Source organism: Magnolia sinica, chromosome 3, assembly GCF_029962835.1.
Source record: "Magnolia sinica isolate HGM2019 chromosome 3, MsV1, whole genome shotgun sequence".
Classification (NCBI taxonomy): domain Eukaryota; kingdom Viridiplantae; phylum Streptophyta; class Magnoliopsida; order Magnoliales; family Magnoliaceae; genus Magnolia; species Magnolia sinica.
The window spans coordinates 59018230-59028997 of record NC_080575.1 but is presented as its reverse complement, the minus strand read 5'-3'; the positions used below and the strand labels follow the sequence as shown (position 1 = coordinate 59028997).

General features: G+C 39.0%; 1 protein-coding gene across 1 annotated transcript in view; it reads left to right on the top strand.

The window, feature by feature from the left end:
* Positions 1 to 5004: 5004 nt before the first annotated feature.
* Positions 5005 to 10768, top strand: part of LOC131239941 (MA3 DOMAIN-CONTAINING TRANSLATION REGULATORY FACTOR 1-like) — a 61344-nt gene continuing 55580 nt past the window's right edge. The window contains 2 exon segments of the mRNA XM_058237887.1: positions 5005 to 5193; positions 5477 to 5696. Of these exon segments, the coding sequence (XP_058093870.1) occupies positions 5477 to 5696 (220 nt within the window). The 5' untranslated portion in view covers positions 5005 to 5193.

Below are 10768 nucleotides of genomic sequence, written 5' to 3'. Positions count from 1 at the left end.
AGGCTTTACACAGGATGAAGATGATTATGTGGGACTGCACAAAGGGTATTCATTATGCGGAAGTGTGCAGAAGCAAGGTTTGTCAAAAGTGCAAGATATGTGTTGTGCGAGGATCACGCGCAAAGACAAGCCGTTGCGCGAGTAAGTGGCAAAGAGACAGGGCTTCAGCAAGAAAATGCAGGGATGAAAATGAAGAGTTGGCTTCATTATTTATAGGAGAAATTGGACCCAATAATAGGACCCGATCAGCCTTTGCGTGGGTACGCGCAATGATGTTTGCGAGAAGGATAAAAGAAAGAGTTGATCATATTTCTTTATCCAAGGGATAAACAAAAAGGATCAAGGAGACATCTATTAAGGCATAAAAATGTAAAGAAAATGAAGAAGAAAACTCATAGTGTTTGTGCGAACCCGTGCAAACCATGTTGGTTGCGCGGTATTGCGCAAAGGGTTATGCCAGTTGCGGGTATCGGCGCGATGCTATTCTGTGCAGATCAGATTGGATGGTGGAGATTTGGTGGAAAGTGAGCCCCTCGGCACGAATATCAAGGGTTCGCACGTGTAGAGGCCTATAAATACCCCACTCCCCCTCTCATTTGGACACATTGAAGGTTTGGAAGAAGATCAGAGCTCCAAAGAAGAAGAGAGATCTAAACGTATCAAGAGGAGAGAAGGAAGAAGAAAGAGACATTGTGCTGGACCGCGTAACAACATGTTGTTGCACAGCAATGAACATGAAGAGACTGAAATGTTGCTGAAATGATTTTGTGGAATCAGATCTTCTCATCATATGGGAATATGAGTTCAAGAGGGAGATATAAGACTATTTCCGCACAATATTCTTCTTAATGAGATGAACAAAACACAAGCCGAAATACTGCTGGATTTGACATTCAAACTCTTTCAATACTTGTATTTTGAATAGTCTATCTTAGAATCAAGGGAAATCAAAAATGTAAATGAACTCAGAATGAATAAATACGATGATTCGATTTTCAGGGCGTTACAATGATTGTTCTCTTTTTATTTTCTCTTTGTTATGATTAAATAAGATAATTCCCCAAAATCGAATGTATTTATTTCTTGTCGAAACATGCGCAAAGGAGGTTCGTTGTGCGGTCATGTAAAGCGATTTTGGTGCACGATCATGCAAAAGTCTAACATATAGAGGGAACAAAGGCAGAGCGAAGTGTTTAAAACGAAGGTCAATGGGCTTATATAAGCGATGAGACCCAATTAGACGTTGCACGATCGCTCAACGGATGGTTTGTTTTGCAAAAAGAGGAAATTGGTGTGAATGGAGGTTTGATCCCCCATTTGCACTCCCCAAGAAGCATTCAAAGGAGGATTGAGGGGGCATCCGTTGGAGCATAAAAAATAGATTGCGCAATCCCGCAACAAAGACTGTGTTGCGCATCCACGCAATAGAGGTGTGTTGCACGACCGCGTAACTAAAGAAAGGAGACAAAAACAGGGTTTCTGTAGTAATGTAGAAAAGAGGTAGGACGGGAGCGGGAGGCTAGTAGCACAATTGCGCAAGGTCCATCTTGCACAACATGAATGACTTGTGCGACCGCACAATAGAGAAGAATGGTGTGCCCGCACAATAAGGTATTGTTGCACATATTTGGGCTTTTGCATGTGCAAATTCCTATAAATACCCCATCGCCCTTCTCATTTGGACATTAGAAAACATTTGAGAGTTTTAGGAGTCAAAGAGTTGCAGAATTCATGTATCAAGTGGATCGTGTGTAGGAAGAAGGAAGATGAATAAGTTGTTGCGAGAACAAGCCTGTTGCGCGACAATGCAATAGAGGTCTTGCATGATCAATGCACTACGCATTTTACGTGGGTTCATCATGGATTCATCATCTTATGCATGTTGGTGAGAAGCAAGAGTTTCAAACTTGCACAACTCTTCTATCATTGTGATGGATGCTCGACAGGCTGAAATGCTGGTAAAATCATTGTTGTACTATTTTCAATTACATCATTTAAAAATTCCATAAGTGTACTTTGTTTTAGAATCAAGGGCAATGTAATGAATGTTATAAGAATCCAGATCAATGGAATAAATGATGATGAGTATTCTTTGTGTAAACTTCTTTTGTTATTATATGATATATATTCCAATCTCTAAAATATGTTTTTGACTGAAACCACACTCTCCATCCATTTTGCCAGTTCGTGTTATAGAATTTTAGAGCACTCGCGTATCAACTATCACACACCCTACTAGAGTATCATATAACTCCTCTAAGAGTACAAGTGTAACTACTCGTCTATAAAAACAAAATATCATATTCTTCCAAATAGGTGTGTCAGTGGGCTGGGTTCACTCATTTCAACCAGGCTTGGGCTTAAAAATTAACCTTGTTATAAAATTCAAGTTGGGCCTAAAACATAAAAATGTGAAAGCTTAAGTCTGGTCCAACCCATTAAACTCTTACCTCCAACCTATTCCCTTCCTCTATAGTAGTAGTGGTGACGGTCAAATTGCTCAAGCGATAGGTGAGGCCTGCAAAATACTCAAGGTAAATCCTTGAAGGACGCCTTTATCCTTTAAACATAACATTGGCTAAATAATTTCACCCAAACTTGAACTTGATTCCTTATCCTCTACAACACTGATTGTTGGAAGTGTGTGCAATGCCCAAGCTTTGCGTGGCCAATCATGTCACTTATATAAAAGCTAATTCGCCAATCAGTTTAGACATCTTATTTTAATTGTAAATGATAAATCTTAGCACAATAGAAAACTCGAATGGACTAAATCACGACTGGAACCTCTAAATTCAGATAATGTACATGAACTAAGTTTTGATGAGAATTATCTTTTAAATTTATATTCATCAATTAGGTTATGATATGATGAATGGGTTGGATGGCATATAAAAATGACTAGTGGCCTTAGAAAGGTTTCTGTAATGGAACATCCATCCCCACCATTTACCGTTTCATGGCCCACCTTAGCTTCTGATCAACGTGATTGTTCCGTAAACATCTTAAAAAGTAATTTCTCAATGGACAAACAAAATAGATGTCTATAATGGTGGGACCTCATAACTCAGGTATTGCTTGGGCATCTTGTCATTCCTATGATAGAAGCTAGGTGAGGCCACTGTAATGTTTGTGAGACATTGACCCCATCCATCTATTTTACTAGATCATGTTACAACATGGATAAAAAAAATGAGGCAAATCCAAAACTCAAGTGAGCCCTATAACACAAGAATAAGTAGGTAGGGAAATGCTTAAGTTAAAACCTCCTTGGGTCCACTGTGATGTTTATATGCCATCCATATTGTTCATGAGGTTGTTCCTGCTAGATGAATTGAAGTATTAGTTTGATCTAAAACTGATGTGGCCTCAAACGTGTTTCAACAGTGGACATTTAATCCTCTTTGTTTCCTGTCATGTAGCTTGCTTGAGTTTTGGATCTACCTCGTTTCTGGACTCGTGTCATAATATAATTTGGTTGAATGGATGTACAGGGTGGATTTCTTACAAATATCATGGTGGGCCCCGCCTAGCTTCTTTTTAGGAGCGGATTAGCTGTGGCCCTGGCCTCACTTAACACGATGTAACCTTGACTATGGGACCCATCTTTATGTATGTATTAAAAATCCACATTGGCCATTCATTTTTCCATTTCAGTTTATAGCGTGATAAAAAACGAAGCATATCCAAATCCTGGATGGATCATACCAGAGGACAAAGTGTTGGTTGACCATTAAAAAACTTTTATAGCGATGAAGTTTTGGATCGTGGCATGATTTAGTTTTTTCTCCTTTCGATCAAATTTTTGTGACCTTATCAATGGATGGTATGGAAAATATTTTTTTTAGAAATATTAAGGTGGCCATGGGAAGTTTTGAACTATAACTGTTCAATAACCACTATTTCCTATGGCATGGTCCACTCGAGATTTGGATATGCCCCATCTTTTGTCTCGTAATGATATGAGAAAATGGATAAGTGGTGTGGATGTACAATGCATATATCAAGGTAGGCCCACAATTAGGGGCGCCTTGTGGGGTGAGGCTGGGCCATACCTAATCCTCTCCCTTTTTTAACACAGCAGGGATCGGCTAGTGACGCCATCAACCCAAGGTGGCTAGTGCTTTTGTAGGCCCCACTATAATATATGCGTTTCATCCACCGTCAGTCCAGTTTTTCAATTCATTTTATATTATAAGGCAAAAAATGAGGTACATTCATGGGCCTCAAAAGTTTTAGATCATGTTGATCTTGTTTTTTAATCCTTATTTGTATGACCTAATTAATATAACCTAATCAAATGATTGGGTGTCAAACAAACATTACAATTGGCCCTAAGATGTTTTTAACGGTGGACATTTAATTACTATTGCTTTCTTATAAGGGGTCCACCTGATATTTATATTTATCTCATTATTTTGGATCAAGCCCTAAAATGATAAGAAAAAATAGATTAATAGCATGGATAAAACACATACACGATGGTGGGGCCCACAGAGCACCGAGTCATTAGGGAGGTCGCATCTCCTTTCACATGCAATACCCCCGTTTTGGGAGGGAGCTGATTGCCTGTGACCCGGGTACAGTGCCCAGGACATTGTGGGGCTCACTGATATGTCGGTGAAAATCCACTCCGCCCATGGATTCTGAAAAACAGACAGGTGAAAAACTCGCACGAGCTATACCACACGAAACGGTGGGGATTGAACACCACGGAAGTTTGTATAGGGAGATATTTGTACCTGCAGTTTATCCGAGTGGTAACCTACGGCATATAAACATAATAATAAAGATCAGCTCCAGGATGGTTTCAACGGCGGACGTTTCTTTTCGTACTGTTTTGCTTTGTGTGGCCCACCTAAGTCTTGGATCTACTTAACTTTTAGCCTCCTATCTTAATGTGGTCTTTAAAAAAAGATGGACGGAGAGGATTTGTTACAGACATCTCTGTGGACCCCACACAGCCCCGGGCACAGGTATATCTCTGTGCCCAGGCAATCGGCTCTCCTTTTCGGAACCATCTCAGAGAAGGGAAGTTGGGGAAAGGAGTCAGAAACCCTAGCTTCTTCCTGCAAGGAACCCTTCTCCTAAAATCGCTGGATTCTCGGTCTCCGAACCCACTTACGTCTATCTCTGCACCGTCCATCTGGTGGGCCGTACCTTCGTTCGGCCATAGTTAAAGAGAGCACAAAGGTGCGTTTACCTCTCTTCCCTTCTTTTTAAAGTTCTGGCAGTTATGCCTGTAAGTGACTTACAGGTTGCAAGTGACCTACAGGAGGATTTCTTCCCCCAAACATCACCTGTAAGTGACTTGCTGTAAGTCACTTACCACTTACAGAACTTACAGGCATCCAAACGACCCCCTTATGATTGTGCAGTTTAAAGGTATGATTTGAGTTCTAAACGTGATTTTACTGTAATTCTTCTTGGATTCGTTTCCACTGGAGGTGTTTATTTATTTATTTATTTATTATAGATGGCATCGAATGAGGGATTCCTGACTGACGATCAGAGGGAACTATTGAAGATTGCATCTCAAAATGCGGAGGTGTTGTCTTCATCTCCAAAGTCGCCAACGTCGTTGCTTCCGGACCATCAGATCAGAGTTGCTACTGGTGGGAGGGCTCCCACAGTTGGTTTTGCTGTGAGGCATGTCCGTCGGTCGCACTCGGGAAAGTTGGTACGCGTGAAGAAGGGTGAGTGCTATTTTGATATTATTCTCTTGATTTCCGCTGTGAAGAATACTTTATTCTTGCTTCTACTGAAGGTTTGAAGAATGCCAAATTTGATGATAGTTTTGGTGTTTAGGAATTCATGTGTTATATTTTGTTCATTTTAGGTGCGCATCATGTAATCTTTTAACTCTTATTTAATCCGTTATGTTTTTTTTTTTTTTTTCCTTCTGATTTTCTGTTTCAATGTTTTTTGCCTTTAACTTTGGCTCATAATCTTGGGTTTTGGATTCAACTTCCTTGAAATATGGTCTACATTTATTGAGTTGTGGTGTCTGGTCTATGAATTCAAAGTTAAGGGGTTGCAGCATTCTCTATTTCATTTGGTGATGATGGCGGGAACTGATTCCTCCATGCTTATCTTGAACTAGTGTGAATGTTTTTTATTTTTATTTTTCATTATCTTTATTCTTTTGCATGTTGAAAACTTTCATCTACATGTGTAGGCTAACTATTGAATAAATGTCTGAAATAAAGTAGGGATGGGAATTGTGATACCTGCAGTTTCCCTTTTGCATAGATTAGAACGATTGTTTCTTGTTTGAAACTTCTTAGGTTTGCTCCTCTGTCATCATTTAGTCGATTGGACAATAAATCTTGGCCACTGCTATTTTCTGCTTGTAAGGGGCTTTAAAAATAAATAAATAAATTTAGGCTACAAAACTGTCATGGTTTCTTTGTAATTATATATGATCATGCACGTGTGCATTGTTGAGTAGGGGATATTGGTGGCCGTAGTTTTTTTTAATATATTTTGAGTAACCAAACTTTCTTCATTAATAGGGCTCAAGTAGTGAAAAAGTAATTGTGAATCAAAATGACATGCGCTAGTGATGAGAGGTCATCTTAGCTTCATTGATAGGTCCATGCCTCATGCATCTCCTACCTGCGCGCTTAAATTTGGGTACCACTAATCCTCGAAGGCTGAAGCCCATCTCAAAGTCATGGCCTGGTATTCTAGATAGTCTCATCCTGTTCCATACTATTCCTGAAGGTTCAATTATTGCATTCCTTCAAATTGACAAGACATATAGTTAACAAAGATAGCTTAGAAAGATGCATCTTACTCTTTTGCCATCCTGTGCCATGCGGCATTTGGGAGAAGTCTTTCTTGTGTTTTATGAGAATTAAGGATTTGGGATGTGAAGAAAAACGGTAGGATATCTTTCCCATCGGTTCTTTTACTTTATCTCTACTTCCCTTAACTCCTTGGTTTTTAGGTGTATGAGGAGAATAAACAAAGAAGAGTCTCTCTCTCAAAGGAGGGAAAAAAAGTGAGGGATTCTCGCTTGTTTCCTATTTGAGAAGAAAATTTAGAACTTGTGTAGGGGGTGGTGGGTTAGTTGTACTAGGCTATAGGCTGCTTAAATGTCTGGCCAAGAGCTTGGTTGCACCTTGGCTGGAGCTATGATTTTGCTCCCCTTCAAATCAATCCTAGATTGTATCCTTTACAAATGGAATCTACTAGTTAGGGCCTGTTTGGTTTTCCAATTTCCTATGAAATGCAAAGTAAATGAACTATCATTATCATTTCCAGGTGTTTGTTTAAAGATGAAATATGGCTCGTAAATCGAGAGTCAAATACACTTGTAAAGGAAGTAGTTAAAGTAACTTGTAATCGTTACATTTTTGCACTATAAGAGTACCATTTTTACAGTGATTTCTGGGTGAAACAAACAATGTAGCATTGCAGTCAAATGTAAGTGATGTCAGTCACCACACAACTACAAGAGTAAAATAATCATACACATTTACAACCAATTACCATTGTAATTGGAAAACCAAACATGCCCTTAAAGTTCGAAAATGATGAGCCATTTTTGCTTAGTTTCACTGTTCGGATATAAGTGATATGCCTATATGGTCAGATTTATTTTATTTTATTTTTATGTTTGTTCGTATTAGCATTATTTTACGTCTTTATCTAGGAAAATCATGTATTGGGAATCTTGCCCCTTGTTCTTCTTCTTCTTTTAACAATAAAACTAATAAAAGGCACTTGCAGTTGCATATGGGAACACTTAACCTATTAATTAAGCACTATCTTTCATACATGTGAATGTCAATAAATTTCTTTACGAAGCCAAGGTGCATAGTTTACGGCATTAAGAGGTCAATCTTTGAAAGTTTGAGTAATTTTTATCGGTAAGAAATTTATTATATTATTTCAAGACGTTGAGATTTATGGTATTATTTCAAGAAATGCAATGACTCCTTGATGGTGTAAAACTTTTGAATCTTGCATTTCGAACATGTGCCAATGTGACATGTGCAAGATCCAAGATGTTCTTCTTGTGGGCTCCATTGCGTATGTGTTGTGGCCAAAATATCAAGCTTGTCCTTACATGGTGTGTGCATGAATTTTCTACATGATTTTTCCTTTCCTATCTAACGCACTAGTAGATGTGACATAGGACAACTAACTACTTGCTCTAAAAGCTCGCTTTGATAGAGCATGGCGAATTAATCCCTTCATCTCATAGTGCATGCCCCACTTCCCATGGGTTGGGTCCTTAGCCAAACTCTCCTTGTGGGCCCCACATCACATGGGTCTCGACTCACACGAGTCACCCGCCTCACATGGGCTGCCCACCCCGAGTGTCCCCACATCCTACAAGCCACCCCACTTGAGCCTGCTGTGAAAATACCCCTGCATTAATCACCCTCAGTGAGGAGTCTCGAACATGAGACCTCCCGCTCCGATACCACTTTGACGCAGAACAATTAATTACTTGCTCTAAAAGCTCGAATTGATAGAGTGTAGTGAATCGATCCCTTTATATCATAGCCTAGGCCCTACTTCCCATGGGTTAGGGAAACCCCCCTTGTGAGTCCCACATCACATGGGTCTCGCCTCACACGAGTCAACCGCCTCATACGGACTGCCCACCTCGAGTTTGCCTCTGCATCATACGGGCCACCCTACTCAAGCCCAGTGTGAAAATGCCCCTGCATTAAGAAGCATAGCAGATTTCTATGGTTGAGGCAGATGATGATAAAGCCTGCTGATTTTCCCATTCCGATGTCACATAGGGTCTAGAGTTTATTCTTGGACATTTTCTTCTTTAACAAATAATCCCATGCAATGGGTAGATCCATAGCAAATTTCCATGCATTGATGATAATGTTGTCATGCATGATATTTCCTGTTATGTTTGCTATTTTTTCACTACCATGTCACCTAGGACCTAGAGATTATTATTGGACATCTTTTTCTCTATTTGTGGAAATTAGCGAGAGTGGTGAATCTACAATTTGCCTGATGCTTTTTCCCCTCAATTATGTTTAACCCCTCACCCATGAGAAAAAAAAAAAGAAGAAAAAGAGAAGTTCAATCCTTTACTTTTTTGTAACAAGGGTGACTAGGTGATTAATTGAGAAGGGTGTTGGTGATTGCACCTCTTTGACGTGAGCAAGCAAAGCATGTCCTTAGTGCTAAATCCTGTATCAAACATACATTTTAATCTCAAGGCATGGCAAACTCCATGTGGATCTTAGACAAAGGTATGCATTTTGTTCCTTTTAGTTTTTGGAGATACTGTTTGTGTTTTATTGCTTGTAGTCTATGACATTTGAACTGATTGCAGACATAATTGCATTACTTATGGTTGACAAAGCATATTTTTGCCCCCTAAACAGGGAAAGCTTTCATGCATTTAAATAAAATCTTTTTGAGTTTTACTTGTTTAAGTGGAAAACCTGTTGTTGTTGTTGCTGCCACTTCTCCTCTTCCTACTTTCCATTTCTTGTCTTTACTTTCTATAAGCAGCAACCAACAGGAGAAGAAAGCTCATGTTGGTGCTGCTATTTCTTCTTTTGAGAAGGGTGGAAAACCCGTTGTTGTTGCTGCTGCTACTTCTCCTCTTCCTACTATCCATTTCCCGTACTACCCCCGCGCGTAAAAGCACGCCACGACATGGCTTGTTTATATCCAAGTAGAAAATTACAGTCCAACAACAAAAAACTTCCAACCTTTCATGTGTGTGAGAAATCCAATCCATCCAATAGGTTTGCCCAATCATGAGGATCGCTTTTTGCAAAATATAGGCATATCCACTCATCGAGTGGACCACATTTGTATTTCTTGTTATTTATCAATGGTTAGAAATTTTTGTTTATGGTGTGGCCCACCTAATTGGTAGATATGGATGATTTTTTCACTAGGTGACCCTCATTTTGGGGCCAATCTATTGGAAAGGTTGGATTTCACATGCACCTAACCAACTGGAAGTTACTTGCTAGGTGGACTGGAGCTTGCGGTCCAACCCGTCTAACTTTAGAACTTCCACTTTTTTCCTTAATTATGCTTTGGTGGTGTATGAAACATAAATCACTTGCACTCATAAATTTATACATGTGGCATGCATAAAATCAAATTAAATGTTGTCATATGCAATCGCATAATCGCATAGGACCATGCATATGGCATATGCGATGGTATGCGATTGCATATGCCATTATGCGATCACATACATTCCAACGGTCAGAAATCTGACCGTTGGAACTTTTTTTTTATTATTATTTTTTGATTTTTGGAAGTTTTACCTGTAAAAAGTCATTTCCCCCTCCATTTGCAACATATACTTACTAAAACTCTCAATACACACTCTCTTGCTATCATACATCATTCTAAAGCCCTCATTCTCTCTTAATCTCTTTCATAATTTCTCTTATCTTTATTCTTTACTATTTATTTTCACTTGAAGTTCTAAGGCAAGGATCAATGATTCAAGATCAAGAAGCAAGAAGAAGAATCACTATATAGATTCATTTATCTCTTCTATTCTCATATTCTAATCTCTATTCGAACTTGTGTTGTATGATCTATTCTTGATTTCTTTCACTAGAATCATCATTTATCAAGAGTCAAGACTCAACTCAAGAGACTCAACAACTCAAGAGTCAAGTCAAGTCTCAACTCTCAAGTGGCAAGCACACACACTCAAGATTCAAGTCAACCCAACAACAAAGTCTTCTATTTTGTTTCATTGTAATTTCTAAATTGTAAATTTGTAATTGTAGACTTGTAGTTTTTA